At 40.0% G+C, this 17094-nt stretch overlaps 3 protein-coding genes across 3 annotated transcripts in view; 1 reads left to right on the forward strand and 2 right to left on the reverse strand.

Annotated features, from left to right (window-relative positions):
* Nucleotides 1-6086: 6086 nt before the first annotated feature.
* On the forward strand, nucleotides 6087-10080 carry pnrc2 (proline-rich nuclear receptor coactivator 2). The gene is made up of 3 exons (XM_068322853.1): nucleotides 6087-6263; nucleotides 6841-7059; nucleotides 7274-10080. Exon 3 carries the CDS (start codon nucleotides 7297-7299, stop codon nucleotides 7759-7761), a length of 465 nt encoding a protein of 154 aa, XP_068178954.1. The 5' UTR covers nucleotides 6087-6263; nucleotides 6841-7059; nucleotides 7274-7296; the 3' UTR covers nucleotides 7762-10080.
* A 2024-nt stretch (nucleotides 10081-12104) lies between these two features.
* On the reverse strand, nucleotides 12105-13117 carry fabp10a (fatty acid binding protein 10a, liver basic). The gene is made up of 4 exons (XM_068322855.1): nucleotides 12958-13117; nucleotides 12649-12821; nucleotides 12359-12448; nucleotides 12105-12214 (listed from the first exon to the last, which is right to left on the reverse strand). The coding sequence occupies exons 1-4, from the start codon at nucleotides 13022-13024 to the stop codon at nucleotides 12164-12166; spliced, it is 381 nt and encodes a 126-aa protein (XP_068178956.1). The 5' UTR covers nucleotides 13025-13117; the 3' UTR covers nucleotides 12105-12163.
* A 134-nt stretch (nucleotides 13118-13251) lies between these two features.
* The window catches only part of myom3 (myomesin 3), a 43543-nt gene continuing 39700 nt past the window's right edge, over nucleotides 13252-17094 (reverse strand). The window contains exon 37 of the mRNA XM_068322856.1: nucleotides 13252-17090. Coding sequence (XP_068178957.1) covers nucleotides 16821-17090 — 270 coding nt within the window. The 3' untranslated portion in view covers nucleotides 13252-16820. The remainder of the gene's footprint in view (nucleotides 17091-17094) is intronic.

Raw genomic sequence — 17094 nt, forward strand, 5'->3', positions numbered from 1 at the left:
CTCATCTCTAGTTTTTCAGCGCTGCTAGAAAAGTAGTTATAAAATTAGCTGCATCAATACTTTCACTACAATGGAGGCAACTGATGAAGGACGGACAAAATATTTGAACTTCTAAAATTCACAGATGCATCACTGCAATCCTGTTTTTCAAATCCATAATTTGGAAAGCACTGCATGTTGAGGACTTAGAAACTCATAAAAAGGAAGAAAACAAACAAGCAAACAAACAGACAAAAACAAACTTTTGCAAACTTACCTTACGCTTTCTTTTGTGAGAGGTTTTATGTTTCGGAGGAACTACCACAGGATGACAACACAGACAGACGAGCTCGAGTGGTGGCAAAGTGCTCTGGTGAGGGGAGAAGATAAGAGGGGGTAGCTGTGATGACATGAGGGAGAGGGGGAGGGAGAGAGAGAGAGAGAGAGAGAGAGAGAGAGAGAGAGAGAGAGAGAGAGAGAGAGAGAGAGAGAGAGACCATACAATGTTCTTGGTAGTGAGTATTAAGGACAGCTGATATTTTTAATGACACTGACAGTAAAGAAAGTCCAATTTTTATATGTTTCATCACATGACGTAAATTGACAATTTGGATGATAAATAACAGAGATCATTCATTTCAGTCCTCCTTCAGCAATGTTTTTTTACAGGTTGAGAGTCAGGATGGACTCAGGGGAGAAGACCACTTCACGGGTTGAGGGGTGTCGGGTGAAGTGCAATAAACATGTCAATAAAATAGGAGGAATAACACCATTTCTAAATTATCCAGAAACTACACATGAAGCACTTCTCATGGTGATGTGAATTCATTATTCTAGCCCAAAGATTTGTTTCAGCTGTCGAGTTATTCCCAGTTGTTCAGCGATGGTGTTTCCAGTAACAATTACCAATTACCATGGGCTTTTATAAAAGAGCACAATAAAGGGTTCAATTGCAAAAAATGTCACTGCATCACTGCAGTGCTTCTTTCCTTTTTATTTTTCAGCCAGCTCCGTCTTCTACCAATGCATCTTCATTCCCTTCGAATGGAGTATAAAAATGCTGTCTTATTTGGAAAGCAGTCACAGTTCATCAAATCAATGTGTACAGTATGTGGTGAGGCGTGTGAACCGGCCTTCAGTCCGAAGTCCCTGGGGGTGTAATACTACCTAATTGCCAGCAGGGGGCAGTTAAGCTGCGTGAACTGATGGGCATTTAATATCAGCACAACCTTTGGAGTCTTGTCGGTCTTTTAATCTTTGTTATTCTTTATAGACACTCAACAAGCAGCTCCCTCATCAATTAAGACCACTGAATTTAGATTATGCGCCTCTGGTAAAAATAAAGTGAATTAGTAGTTCAATAACAATTTAACCGGGTCATTAAATCACTCACCGTAGGCATTCTGAAATGAATTATCCTATTTCAGACTCTCACTTGAGAGAAAAGTATGTAAAATAAGTCAGGAACTGGGACTAACAAATATATCAAATGACACTTTAAGAAAATGGGTCAAGAAAAGTTTTGCAATATGTTTCCATTTTGTAAGTATTTTTTTAAAAATTAGCTGTAATTTTTGAAAGATCTTAAAACATGGCGCACAGGGACATGTGGTGTACTTGCCATTGCTTCTCCTCTGTCTTGATATATCCAGCAGACCAGAAGGAAGGAAATGTGATTAAGGAACTGACTGCAGAGCTCCAGTAACATTTATTTCAGTGACTGTCTGCAGGTGCAGCACAGCAGAGAGGACAGGACAGAATAGAGCAGGAAATGTACAATTATCAGCTGGGATACATTTTCCTATTAAGCTCTTGTCCAGAAATCAGGCTGGCCACAATCCACATAGGGCCTGCTTTGCTGTGTCACATTGAATCCATTAATCACATTTCCTCTCCTCATTTCCAGATTTCCAGACCTTTAGACAGAAATAACAGGTCACAAGGGTAGAAATAAAATCAATGACTTCATACCCAGGCATTAAATTATGCTCATTTAAATGCGTTTGTTCTGTGGAGATAATATCGAAATTAAAAGGTTTAAATTACACATTTGAAAATTTAATAAAAAATATAAAATTAAATGTGCATATAAAAATATAAACAAAAATACAAGTACCTAAAATGAAACACTACTTTCTGTAAAACAAAAAACAAAAAATTTCTTTCAACATTTTTAATGTTCCTGTATTAAATACTGGTGTTGACCTGCACCTGTACTTGCACCAGTATCTCAATATTCTGGTTATCAGTCCCAAATTATTCAATTATTAATATCGCTCATGAGTTAATGAAGTTAATGTTATTAATGTATTATTAGTAAAGCTGTCTGTGTAGGTTCTCATTCATCCAGTTCATGGTTATCCAGGGGCATTAAAATCAATCCAATAGGCTTGTAGAAAGTTCCTTGACGATGTTTCACCTCTCATGCAAGGGGTTTCTTATTTTCTTCAGTTCTGGTGGGGGTCGGTGTTGCCTCAGCTTCTAGCCTTTGTCAGCTCTGTACTTTTCTGTTGCCAACAAAGGTCGTTAGGAGCGCCTGGGTGTGTCAATGGGTTTTTTTGAAAACGTCATCAAATCGTCATATGCTAACAGAGGTTTATCAGTACGAGCCACTTCACCTGTTGAATAGTTGTTTTGGGGAGTTTTGAAAAGAACTAATTGCATATAGGGGATGGATGATGTCTCAGACCCCCACCACATTCAGAGATGGTTTCTCTACTTTGACATAACCTCCCTGACCAAAATCTGAACAGTGGTGTCCTGAAATGAGTGTCCTTCTTCCTTTAGTGTAGGAATCCTGCTGAATCCTGTCCTGATGACTCTCGGGTGTTGAGCCATGCATTTGTTGACAGCCTGTTTGGTTTCTCTGAAGCAGAGATCTGAGCACTCCTCAGTGCATTTAACTGCAGGTTGTTCTTCTGGCTATGTGATGTTAGGTCTTTTGTCTTGACAAACACAGATTGGGTGTCTGTTGAAGAGCCCCCTCAGTTTTTCAGGCACTCCAGACACAAATGGGCTCACCGGGTTTTTCTCCTTTCTAGATTTTGTGTGAGTCTTCACAAAAGTCCAGTCAGTCATAAGTTTTAAAAAGAGAAGAAGAAGAAGAAGAAGAAACATACTTTTATCATCCCCTTGGGGCAATGCAGTCAGAGACTGCAACATCCCGTGACACCCCTGAATTCAAAATTTGACCCTGAACTACTTGCATAGGTGAAAGATCCAATCTAGTGCTCCCACCTACTTTCATAGTGCTTTGACAATAGATCAAAGCACTAGCGTTGATCTATCGTCTTACTCATATTGGCCTTCTCCCTTGTCTTTCTATCTTAACTGGTTCCTGCGTGCACAAAAGTTGAAATTTCACCTTGACCTAGTTTTCTCAAGGTCAAGGTCATCATCTCATTTTCATCCCCTATGCCACCCGAGTAATGTGCTTTTTGTTTCATCTTTCTGTCTGCAACGGTTGCGAAGATATTTGGTGCGTAGACGGACGAACACACAAACGCTGACAATTACGATACATCACTGCTTTGAAGCGGGATGTAAAAAGAGAAGAAGAAACACACTTTTATCATCCCTTTGGGAAAATTATTTTTTTTATTGGGTGTTACAGTGTTCTTTTTCCTGGCATTGGGTAATGGTGTTTGTGTAGTTTTCAAAAAATGATCTAGGAGTTGTCTTCTGAAAGCACCACAGGCCTGGAAAACTTGTGTCACCAAAACTCTGTCTCTCTCTCTCTCTCTCTCTCTCTCACTCTCTCTCTCTCTCTCTCTCTCGCTATGTGTGTGTGTGTGTGTGTGTGTGCGTGTGTGCGTTTGTGCGTGTGTGTGCATGTGTGTGTGCAAACTGAATCAACACAATTTGATCTTACTTCAAATCATAACTTTATTTATCATTTTTTATCTCAGTTTTTCTGTGAGTCCTATAAGTTCAAACGTAATTCAGATCCACGTCAGACAGGTATGAAAATGTGGTAGATTTTACTGTATGTGTGGTTGAGCTTTTTAAATTATAGCCATCATCCATGAATAAGTATACCTTTCCTGCAATAGCAAAGATACCGTTGGAATAAAAAGAAATAATCTGGATACAGATGACAATCAAGATCATCACCAAAATCTGATGAATTGTTCAGCTAATTCCCTGCATTCTAAAAAAGTAAATAAAAATATCATTAAGTCTATGAATGACTTAAGTGATATTTTTTAACACTTGACAGACAGAAAGCCAGAATAAAAATTAATAAATCTGTAGCGAAAATTAATGTAACTCTAGCGTGTGTGTGTCTTTATCACTGTTCAAACGCTGAGTGGAGTTTCCGTGTGTGTTCGTTCCTCCCACACAGAAGTTTGTTGCGTGTTTCAAACCACACTCCATATACGGTATCAGCTATGAAGATACTTTATCAGTATGTCTAAGTTGTCTGGGACAAAAATAAATCAATATTGGCAGTCTTTAAACAAATTGGAATTGTTTTCCACTCCACTTTCCGGTCGATCTTCTTTACATTCTTAGTCCGTGACGCGTCTATAGCCTATGGCGAGAGCGTCTACGACTTGTCAAATATGGACATTTGATCACGCCTCTGTTTTGTCAGCCATACAGAAGTCTGGACGTGACCTACTTTCCATACATAGCTGACTCTTGATCGGCACAACCCCCCACCACCACCACCTTCCTTCGCTTTGGGGAGTGTCATGCCATTTAACCGTGAGCTCAGCCTGACGCGCTGCGTCTTTACGCAATCTTTACGCAATCTTTAATCCAGTCACTTACACAAGGTAGCAGGAAACACAACCTTCACCTTACATAAAACTTTTGTTTTTCTAGACTTGGACCTGAAAACACATAAAAACAACACTGGTTTGAGCGTCATGCGACCTTGTCAAGACAAATAAGGAAGTCAAACACTGAAAATAAGCCAAACGGAGGAAATAAGAAATAAAGAATAAGATTCACCTGTCGCATGTGTTTATTTGAATGAACACGACAGGTCGAGGTTAATTGTGAGGAGAGTTTATTACATTCTAAAATAAAAAATGAGGCTAAAAAATGTAAACAGTCATTCAGGTGACTAATGAGCCCAAATATATATATATAAAGGTGTTCAAAATAGTACTTTTATTTTAAAATGTTACTATGGTGAATGGTTTATAATTGTTTGTCCTGCAGAAAGTTACACTGATCTTTATATGAGGCAATAGAAGTCTTATCTCCACATAATGTTTACTGAGCCCTTTGGTTCTAGGTTAAATCAACAAAACATCAAGGGGGGGAGAAAGCCCCCACCACCCCCCACCCCCTAATGACCGACCCAGTCGTTCACATTAATGACTCGTTTAAATTGACCTTGCAGGTCATGGTATCCTCACTTCTACACAAATGGGCTGACCCCTATTGTAGCGCCCGATGGGGGTCGGGGTTTGGGTGTCTTACTCTATCACACTGCATTCTGGGTATTCAACACCTATTAATGTAAAGGCATTTCACCGCTTTAGTGACGTCACTGACCAAACAAATGGAAATGAGGCTCGAGGGGTCAATGTTTGTTTTGGTCGGACGCGCCGAGTGGGGGGGTCCGCCTGCTCACACTCGCTATGTCGCGCCTCATAACAGCCTGTTGAAACTGTTCCAACCAAGCACAACACGATTCAATGTAAATACTCTACAATGGATAAAACAAATCCATCTTCTTATGGCATAAAAATCCGCCACTTTGTTAGTAAACACTTGTTTACCATATACAAAAGAAGGGGTTAACGTTACATAACCAACAAAGTGCGTCTTACGTTTCAAATCTGAATGTTTTGCGTTACAACACAGTTTATTTATATGTCAAACAGATTAAATTGAAACCGTACTTGTATGTATGAACGCGGTTGTTTCTGTTATTTTGTCACTTTCAGGAAATACCCGAGCTCTAACAAAGAAAGGAGAAGAGGGCTGGTTATTGACGTCATCAGTCTGGCAACAGACATGACAGCGTCTAACACCCTCTATGCTGATTGGGTGTTCGGTTTGCGCCTGCTCCGTGATTGGTCAGATCTGGAAAAAAATCGAGCTACATAGCTGCCATGTAGATTCCATTTTGTTGCAATTCAGACGGAGTCGGCAGAGAGTAGAGGTGGTGGTCGACCACTTGTCACACCACCTGAGCTTCGAAAGAGACGGATTTGTAGAAATTATAGCTTGCTGTACTTCCTACATACTCCTCAGAGGATTTCAAAAGCCAATAACACATTTTCTCTAACGAAGGGCTTCATCAACCAAGCCTGAAGAAGTCGGTAAGTGAGCTGTGTTATGCCTGCGTCGCCATATTGAGTTTACCATTTCTTTGTTTTGGTTTGGTGCCAAAAGAGCTTGGACCATGTAGTAAAAACGACATTTTCACAATAATTGCCGTGATAGTGATTAAAAAAAACCTTTAATAGAGGTTATTTATAAATAAAAACCTCTTTTTACACAGTGAAATTCGACGTCTCATAAAGTATTTTCATTGAGACAAAGTGAACGTCATGTCCTATTGAAGAAAACGACCTTTTTGCGCGTCTTGAATGTTTACTTTTTTTTTTCTACAGAGCGACATGGTTAAAATGTGACGTGTATCTAGGAATGTTAAGTCCTTTCTTGCTTCTCTAATGTGCCAAGTCTGTTGTGAATGTTGTCAGCAGCTCGACTTCATGCATAACAAAGCCGTTATCGGAGAGGGACGTGAAGCTATCTTAGCTTCTCAGAAGCGATGACGCACTTGTAATAACGGTCTTTAGGCTAATGTTCGTTCACAAACAACAACCGAATGTTGGGAATTTTTGCTGTTTAGTATTAGCATTTACTTATTTGTATTATTTCCGCTTTCTCAAGGTTTACGGCTTCTTGGAGAATCGTGTGCCGAGGTGAATTAATGTTCAGCTCGGCTCTCCGGCACAACAACGCTCTTTGGCACATGATAACCTTAGACCTTGCTGGACGTAGAAGTGCAGCGAGAAGTAGATTGAGAACTACTTCGAGGACCTGGGGCCCGATCGGAGGAGAACGTTTGAAGAGAGATCTCTGCTTTGCCAACTTTCTCACAACAAAGAGGTGAGCGGGGGTTGTTTTGCTCAGTTCAGTGTGGGGGAGGGCCGAGGCGGTCCTGACTGCCTGGAGATTCTGCACGTAGCCCTCTGTGCACTGCACTGTGCGTGTGTGCAGCAATTGTGAGCTTACCCTCTGCCAGTAAATAGGACATGACCCAAACAGATAACTGCACATGGATTTCATTGCACTTAAGTAATATTGTGCTCTTATCACGTAGGTGACACGTAGTGCAGAGGCATTATGGGAGGTGGAGAGAGATATGACATTCCGGTTTCCCACCCTGAGCGCCCTTTCACCAAGAAGAACCATCAACTTGGTCGGGCCAAGCAGAGAATTCGCGACCAGTGCGGAACAGCATCTCCAGGAGGGGTAGGAGGCCTTCACCATCACGGCCATCGCAGGAGTGACAAAGGCATAGTCTACCATAGGTCTCCAGAGGCGCGGCAGGCCGTGTCTGCAGAGAGTGCTTCTGTTCGTTTTGCCACCAACTATGATCAGAACTGGGAAGGTGCAGTGTCTCACCTCAGCACGCTCTTGGCCACCCAGGGGAGTCCTAACTATGCAGGGCCCAAGTTCAGCGAGCCACCCTCACCTAGCGTGTTGCCCAAACCCCCTAGCCACTGGGTGTCTTTCACAATGGGCTCCTGTGACAACAGGGAGATGATGACCTTCCAGCTCAAGAGCCTTCTCAAGGTGCAGGCCTGAGAGAGACCCCACTTGATGATGATAGATTTTTAAAAAAAAGCCAACGAACTGTGACTGTTCAAGGGCATGCGCTGACCAGGAACATTTAAGTGCTGTAATATCTTTTTATCGGTTTTTAGATCAACCTTTTGAGTGTAGGGAAGCATTTACAGCGGTTTTGCTGTGAATGTTTACTCAATACTATTTTTTAAAAAGTCAGTATTTCAATATATTACAGCATTTGAACCTTGCTGATTGGTCATGCCTTTAGTGGAGTCCATTTCTAATGATGAATGACTAATGACAAACTGGATATCATTTGTACTATTGTTTTGTTGTTTTTGATGACGGCTGTCAAAGCAGATTTAAGTGTACTTTTTCACCAAATAAGGGATATCGTGAATTAATGATTCTCAACACTTTTATGGTCCATTTTTGTGGGCAGACACGTTTTAATTTTCCAAGTTGATGATTCTCAAGTCACCTGTAAAGCATCTGGTGTCAGCAAAAACTCAATTTGGTAGAATTTGTTTGTTTTTTTCAAATATTTTGTTTTGTAACTAGGGCCCATCTTTTCTCTTCAATTGTGTTATATTCCTTATTTGGGCTGGAAAAGACTCAACTGCAATTCTGCAGGGAAAAATGCTATCTTATCAGAGGTAGTAAGCTGTAATATGAAAAGGTCAAAAGTGTAACCTCAAACTGAAGGGTAATGAGACCATGGCACACGGGCCTTGGACTGACAACTCCTGTATCTTTTTTATTGCGCTGTGCGCACATGCACTATAGGAGTTGATCTCATCTGAGGCCCACAACATTCTGTCATAGCATTATTTTGTACGAGTCCTTTTTTGTTTGTGGATAAAAGCTGTATGGATTATTGTGTGTAACCAAAGCAATGTTTTCGCCGTTTTTTTTTTTTTCTCTCCATATCTTCTTAGGTGTGGCTGGTATGTTTTTTCTGCTGCCACTTAAACCTTGCCAGTCTGAGTGTTGGATGGTTACTTTTAACTTTTAACTTGTACCAATAAGCACTGTTATTGCTCCTCAGTTCTGCCTATTCACCACAATGCTGCAGATTCAACAAGCGGAAGGGGCCCATGCTTTGGTGCGACTAGGATTTACTTTCTAAACCCCAAGACATGGTCCTGTTGGCTGCATGCGTTTGTAAGCAAGCTAAGGCAGAGCTGAGGAAGGTGTCAGAAGTGGCCCTAGGGACTCAACATGAGGCAGAGGCTGGTGTTGATGTTTACGAAATGGGCCTCAGTGTTCGACTATCCCATAATCAACAGACACTCTGCCTCTTGCCTTTAACTCTCGTTTACCCTCTTGCACTGCAATCCTTCAAGATGTTAATAGCTTACTGACCGGGATGCTATCGAAATGGTTGAGGCGTAATTGACTATCTCACAATGAATTCTCTATTTTTGTGATGCAATCCTTGTACTGAAACTCTTTGCTTTTTCTTCGCAGAATTGAAGCTGTTAATGACTAGCCTAAAGATGACAAAACAAAGTATGAGAGTTTATTCGTATGTTCAAGAGCCATGTATATAATGAATATGTAAAGTACTTGTAGCATATGTACATTTACAGGCCAAGTTTGAGGCCTGTCTGACAAAAGTATTTTTAGTAATAACACTGAATGTATGAGACATGCTCAGGACATGTCTTGACTTCAATACTGAAGAATATTTTTGTTAAAAAAAGAATCTGCCTATAGCATTTTGTCAGTACCCCTACACTGTTAAATTTCAAGAGATCTTGCACATGTTTTTTATTGTTTTGTACGATGCAGTGTAGGGTAAAAGATGCTAAATTTAAACAAAATTGTAAAATGTTAATTGGATCCTAGTGGAGACTTGCTCATGTTTGGATTTGAGTTGTGAATGTGCTTACAGGTTGTAAGCATTGTGCTCTTAGTCCTGAGTTGACTTGTTTGTGCCTAAGTTGAAAACCATGCTGAAAGACTTATTAGGTGGCAATGCCACACAATGACCAAATGTCTTTATCAGAACCACCTCCACTTGTCAGCTGTTCTTCCGCCAGCTGACAATTGAACGTGGTCCTGTACTGTATAAGTACTCCTCTTTTATTGGTTGTCATTTTCTTTCTTCCCCTGTTGAGTCATGCATGGCGGTCTCCCTATTCTAAATCTGTAACATGTACTGAATTGGCTGCTAATTTTTTCCCTCTGTTGAAAATGTCACCGAAGTTGAAAATGTCCACTGTTAAGATCAATATTAATTAGTAATTTTAAAAAAAGCATAGAATGCTCTCTGAATTGATTAAAAAAAACCCAAAACAATCAAAATAAATAAATCCCTTCCCCTCCCCCTAAGTTTGTTTGTGATTGTCTTCTTCTTTTTTTTGTAGTATCACGTATGTTGATGAATAGATTCTTAGATAATTGCTATCAGTTATAGCGGAAACATGACTTGAAAACCTCACTATAGTAAAACCTTAAATATTTTTGAATAAGTTATGCCAAGGAAAATGAAATGTTATGACGCTGAAAAGTTTTAGAAAAAATAATTTACAGAATGCAGGTCATAATAAACATACTGTCTCATTATGTCACTCACCTCCACTAATTCAAAGCTAATATTACACAGTCTGACCACTGCAAAAATCCATGCCACTGAAACCAGAAACTACAGGCCAGCATACATAGTAAAAAATTAGTCAAATAATATATTTGTTTATAGAACACTCAAATATGTCTCACTCTAGGTAACAAAATATTGGCACAGTTGAATCAGTTCCAAAAAAGTAAAACTGGTTTTACATAGAATTTATGTTTTACAGTACAAAACAGTCTGAGCCCTCTGGTGCTCTCTTACCCTGAACAACTATAATATGCAAAAAAAAAGCAGCCTTAACACTGGTGTTGGAGTCCCAGCTTTACAGAAACATCCTTGTAGACATTAATAAATCCTCGTAGGAATGGTCAGTGACCCCTCAGACACAGATATAGAGTCGGAATGGGTTGGAGATCATCTTACAGAGTTTCTGGCATCTAGAGGTGAGGTTGAAGGTCTCAGTTGAACTGTGAGACCTGGATGGACTCACGTCAGTTTTAAGCCTGAACTGAATCTGGAAGGAGCAGAGCAATTCATGATGCGCCCTCTTGTGGTCACTAGGATGAACCTTGATTTTTCCAACAGACCTCCTCTGTCAGCTTTTTTTTGGAAAACTGTACATATAAGTCCTCTAATGCAACACCTACATTTACTTGTCTAATAACCCCTGGATTTTGCTCTACATTTTGTCGAGTTGTTCATGGGACTTTCCCCAATGTTTCAACACAGGGTTGAGTTAAATAATGTGAATGGAAATCTGTGAATGTGACCCAACATGATCCGAATGAATCAAGCTTAAAACATTCCTGCCTGAATCACATTAAGTTTTCTTTGGCAATGGTGGTCGCTTAAGAATGAAAACATCAACTCCCACATTCCCTACTAGCTATGTCTATGTTTTGATTTTGTTGTGAGACCCCAAGTGGTAGAAACTCCAAACTGTGCCTTCAGCAGGTAGTAGTTTTCTACATTCTACAAACAACTCCCTCTGCCGCAGCTATGCCAATGACCTTTGAGCTTCAGTTTGACAATCTGTCATGGCAGAAGAGCGTGAGGTTTCCTGTTTGTCTTTTTTCCCCCTCATGTTAAGCAAATGGAAGCCTTAGCACTCCCATTTCCCATCTTAACGTGTCTTCATGCTCTTCTCTTTATTTTTTTCTAATTCCTCTACTGCTATTTACTCTGGATATCTTTGGCTTGAATCTGCTCTAGACAGCAACCTTTCAACTTTCTTTGACATGAAATCTCCAGAACCAAATCTACGGTACACAACAGAAGATATGTTAGAATTACACGTACAGCTGTGTATAATATTATGAATGTTAAATAGTGTTAAAAAAAACTGAACTGAAGTTGCAAGAAAAAAAATCCATGCAAAATTAAAAAAAAAAAAAAAGACATCCCTCAACAGACACACCAGGTCAAATGTTCCTGAAAATAATGCAACCAAAAGTCCAGATTTAATCTTTCCCCATGTTTAACTCAAAGAATAAATGCTATTTAATGTGAGTTAACCCTCCTGTCTCCAGTGTATACAAGTCAAATGAACTGAATATCAATCAAACCATGTTTGACCCTTTGCAGCGTAAGTGTCATAAATAAGCACATTTATTCAGATGAATATCAAATGTATTTAACTGGAACCCCCCCCACACAAAGCATGACAATAAGTATTCATCGTCAGACTCAAATCCTGTCCCTCTTGAAACAGAAGATTCCTCATTTTAATTTGTAAATGTGTGTGAACAAGAAACAACAGAACTGTCAGTCACACTGACCACACTTAAAGAGCAAATACTTTTATTTTTTTTAAATAGATATTTGGTTTATTCGTGGTCTTGGTTACATTTTCCTGCTCTTCCTGACAAGAGTTGTTGAGCCCATGGTCAAAGTCTGAAAAGGGATGAGAGATGTATGAGATATATTTGTTGCTTGAAGATAACTTACATTTTAGAAGCGTATACCCTGAGACAAAAAGTGGCACTGATTATACTTTGTTTCATATCATGCAACTGTGTGCAGAAAGAATTCAATCACCTCAATCATCTCTCCACCCTTCAGCTCCTGGATGTGGCAGAACTTTCCTGTTTTACAGACCATCTTGCCGCCTTCCATATTGACAGTGCACTGTGGGGGTAAGATGAGGAGATGGTATTCTTCATGAATGCTGAAAAACAGGCTTGCATCATGAAGAAGATGAGTAAAACCTTCAAATGCACTACCTCATCCTCACCATCACAAATAATAGGACGCTGTGGTTGAAGGATCATTACTGGTAAGAGAAGCCCTGAAGTTCCTGCACATAAAAATCAAACACAACGACAAACCTTGAGCTTCTTGCCATCCATGGTGGTGATATCAGCCTCCTTGCCAATGGTAAAGGAGTTGGTCACGGTCTTTCCAGGTGTCTTGGAGGTGACAACAAAGTCATTGCCAGTCTGCTTGATCTCAGTGATTGGTTTGATGTCCTTGGCCATCTTGATGACATCTGCTGGAAGTTCTGGTCAGCGGAAAACACGTATCTTTGTTAATTCCTACTATTTATACACTCAATAAAACTTCTTAACTTAGGACTGCTAGGTTATAGAATTAGCCACTGAATGATAGCACTGAAGAATCTTCTGTGGTTTTCTTACCCATAGCCTTGAGGAACTCCTCGTAGTTCTCCTGAGCGTAGACCTGCCATGTTCCATTGAAGTCCATTTTGTCTAAAAGCTCTAGATTCTCCTTTACCAAGGTTGGCTGGAGGCTGTGACAGCTGTGTGAAGCTCAACACAATGTGGAGGTTGCAGTAGTGACAGTGAACCTTTTTATACATGAAAGTAAAGGGGGGGGGGGTTCCCTTCGTGGTTTCTAATGAGTAACGGATCAGTCTGAAGCAATCGCAGCTGTTTGAACAACCTACAGTTCACTTACTCTTGTTCGGCTTAACTTGGATTCTATCAAAGATCAGTTCAGGTGGAAATTTTTTCCACGTGCAATCAAGAGCATCACTGGTACGAAATATGTACAGATTTTTATGAAAACTCCAGAGCAAAGAAGGAATAAATCCAGCTTGCCGTATACTTTAAATTGAAAATTGTCTCAAAAATCAACTCAAAGTTAAAATAATTATTTTCCAATAGTAAATATTAGTCATGTTTACATGGTATTTGTGTAAGGATTCATTGGTTGTGACGACACACCATATAGAGTTGGTATGTTACTTTTTTTGTTTGTTAATCCACTTGATAGCTCAAAGAATTAACAGTAGATTTCAGCACAATTGTGTGCAGTGACGGATCACAGACCTAGAAAGAACCTTTGAAGGAGGTCTGGATACAAATGAAAACCCTGGAACAATTTTTCATGTTTATATTCTTGATCTTGAAGTTTTGATTTCATGAATCTTTCAAAGACAAAAAATAAAATAAAAAAAATAATCTGTCAGGGGAGTAAGGGTTATATACCCCAAGAGACTGTCTAGCTCTCAGTTGAACTTCATTCACGACTGCAACCTTCCTGCAGTGTGCCATTGATCCTCCTAGGGTGACAGACCGTGGTCCAGTAGTAGGGTTAACGACACAACGGACGTTTGCTTTTAAAACACAAGACAGAATCTGTCCTTGCAAAATAGTCCACAAGCAGAACTACTCCCTAAATTGTCTTAAACAGCTGATATTGAACTTAAAAGTTTATGAAATGATAATAGACGGTTTGTAAAATTTCATTTAAAAAAAACATGTATGGGAGTCACTTGAAACTGCTTTATTCACAGCACACAAATGATAAAAGCTCTACAGCCCAAGTTGCTGAGGGTTTTCTATTTTTGTTACGACGACTGATGAGCATGTAATCACTATGAACACTTATCGCATGAATATAAATAACGAAACAGCTGCAATACTGTTTACTATTGACATATCTATGCTCGATAATTAATCTGTTAATTTTAGCAAACATTAGCTACTAAAGGAATTGAACGCTGAACTAGACGGTGTTTGTTCACATCAAGATGCTTTTATTATACAGTAACAAGAAATTATTCAACCTTCACTGCATACAAGGCTTATTGGAATTTTTTTTATTTATCAGCTGTTTGAAGTTACTGCTGTAGATAAATGGAGGTCGTTGTTGTTTCCCTCTTTCTCTCCTACATCAACGGTTACACCTCAAGTCATCAATCTGTTAAGCTCCCGATGTCAGTGGATGACACCACCCTCACTAAGCTCATGGTGATGAATCCACCTACAGGTGGAAGATCGACCATCTGATGATCCGGTGCTCTGAGAACAACCTGGAGCTCAACGCCGTGGCAACAGCAGCCATGGTTGCTAGGGGAGAATCTAAATCCTACCTCTTACATCACCCTGTGAGACTTTCTGGTCGACATTGCAGAGTCCCTCCCGATGTTTGGCTCTCTAACTACCGGTAACTCAACACAGAACACTTTTGTGACACCAGAAGGAGGTCAAGCTGCCAAGGTTATTGACGGTGCACATTTACACCTCCATCACTGAGTCAATCCTCACCTCCTCCATCACCATCTGGTGCGCTGCTACCACCGCCAAGGACAAACTCAGGCTGCGATGTGTTATCCAATCTTCATTCCATCACTTCAGGGCCAGTACTCCCCCAGGACCGTGAAGTAGGTCGGAAAGCTTGTAGTGGACCATCACCACCCAGGACACAAACCTTCAGAGAATCTTTTCTCTGCAGTCCATCAGTAATAAAACCTCATTTCTCACTAGCTGTTTCCTTCGATTCTCATTTCATAAAAATATTTTGCATGAAGATATATTGCATGCACAAAATTGTCCTTTGTGTTCTTAATGTTCCTACATTATATTTATTTCTATTTCTATCTCCGGTTAAACTTATGTTGATTCTCAGAAATGCTTATCAGAAAACTAAGTGATATTTCTTGAATAAACACAATTGCTTGGCTATGAACCTTTCTGGTTCTGAAAATACAGCTTTCGCGACAGTGTTTAATCAACATCCGGTTTCCATATGTGTGTTCTCCAGAGGGATGTCGTCTAGGGGAATTGAATAACTGTGAGTCTACAAAAGACAATAAATTTTGCATTTTGTGCTGAATTTGTGCCAAATCTGTGGCATTGAGCAGTTTTTGTTCCTCTATGATTCAGTAATAGTAAACAGCTGATAAATAATATGTCTAGTTCAGGGGTGTCAAACATACGGCCCAGGGGCCAGATCAGGCCCACAAAAACAGGTTTAATCTATCCTGCGAGATGATTTTGCAAAGCATAAAATTGAGTTGCAATTTTTCAATGAATGAAGCTGCTGTTCTGACTGTGTCCAGTAGGTGTCGCAATAGCAACTCTGTTAACAAGCAAACTCTTCATACTGAGGCTGAACAAGAAGACTGCAGCCAGTCATTCTGCCTGACCAATTTGAACATTATGTACTTTGGCACCATCATTGTCCCGAAATGTCACAATTTTCTCAAAACAGAAAAAAATTGGAGTGCAGAGTTTTTCCAAGAAAAATTCTCATCCTCCCATTTATTCACAGAAGTGAAAGGGAAAGCCATTTGTATAGTGTGTTCATAGTATGTTTCTAAAAGAATATAACATTTGCTGACAAATACAACAACTCTCCAGGACAACACAGAAAAGAGAGAAGGTGAATGACCTATTGTCGGTTCTGAAAAAACAGCAGTCTGTATTTACTCGCAGCAGAGAAATCAGTGATGCTGCGGTGAAAGCCAGCTACATTACAGCTAATGAAATCGCAGTGGCTACAAAGCCATTTATTGAGGGGCAATTTGTAAAAACACGCATGCTGAAGGCTGCGGAGATAGTGTGCACCGAAAAGTACCAGGCTTTTGCAAATATCACCCTGACAAGACAGTTGCAGGCAGGATTTCTGAACTTAAGACAGACAATATATGGCTTTTTCAGCAGCAATCGATGAAAGCATGAACATTACTGATGTGGCACCACTGGCAATATTTTTCTGCATAAGACAGTTAGGCCATGGTGTTGTGCTGATGTGTTTCTTTGAATTACGGCAGGAAATTTAACAGTTCAAGTAAATAAAAGGCAAGCCAGTGTTAGTATTTCAGGATCTTGCATTTATGGTGGATGCTACGGAGTACTCTGACAACATGTGTGCATTCACGTTAAAGCTGTCATTGTGGGAGACACAACTCGCAGGTGGTGATGCAGCTTCCTCTCCTTTTTTCCTTATTTTGTATGTTGTTCAATCCCAGATAGGCTGTGACTTAAAGTATAATAGCTTTGTAGATACACTAAGACAAAGTCTAAGTTCTTTTTGGAGTAAAACAAAAAAAACAATCTGAAGTTGTTGCTATTTTGAAGTTTTTATGTCATGATTTAACTGGTCCGGCCCACTTGGGAAAGGTTTTCCTCTATCAGGCTTTTGGGCTAAAATGAGTTTGACACCCCTGGTCTAGCTAATAAACCTGAATGATTTCTGTCCCCGGCTATAAAAATCCCAATCAGAACCCCTATTTCTGATTCAGTTTACCTTCTCAAACCATCACCACAAAGTTTTCAGGCGGATTCTGGTCACACCTGTAAACGCTCACTGTCACGTCAACCGTTTCAGAGCCGTACTTGTTGCCTACATAGATGCTGTATTTTCCAGAAATCTCCAAGGTGACTTCATTGATGGTGATGGTGCTGCACTTGGGTTCCTTGGTGATGGTGAACTGAGGATGGTTAACGATCTCCTTGTCGTTTCTGAACCATATGGTGTCTAAGGCCGGTTCACCGTCGATAAAGCAGGTTAGACACAGAGACTGA

Source organism: Antennarius striatus, chromosome 9 (genome assembly GCF_040054535.1).
Source record: "Antennarius striatus isolate MH-2024 chromosome 9, ASM4005453v1, whole genome shotgun sequence".
Lineage (NCBI taxonomy): Eukaryota > Metazoa > Chordata > Actinopteri > Lophiiformes > Antennariidae > Antennarius > Antennarius striatus.

Bases quoted from the DNA above. Each gene is read 5' to 3' on its own strand.
- fabp10a (XM_068322855.1), bottom strand. From the start codon at position 13,024: ATGGACTTCAATGGAACATGGCAGGTCTACGCTCAGGAGAACTACGAG. The intron at 12,822-12,957 runs GTAAGAAAACCA...TCCGCTGACCAG, and splicing joins GGAGTTCCTCAAGGCTATGG to AACTTCCAGCAGATGTCATC. The intron at 12,215-12,358 runs GTGATTGAATTC...ATCCCTTTTCAG, and splicing joins AGGGTGGAGAGATGATTGAG to ACTTTGACCATGGGCTCAAC.
- pnrc2 (XM_068322853.1), top strand. From the start codon at position 7,297: ATGGGAGGTGGAGAGAGATATGACATTCCGGTTTCCCACCCTGAGCGC.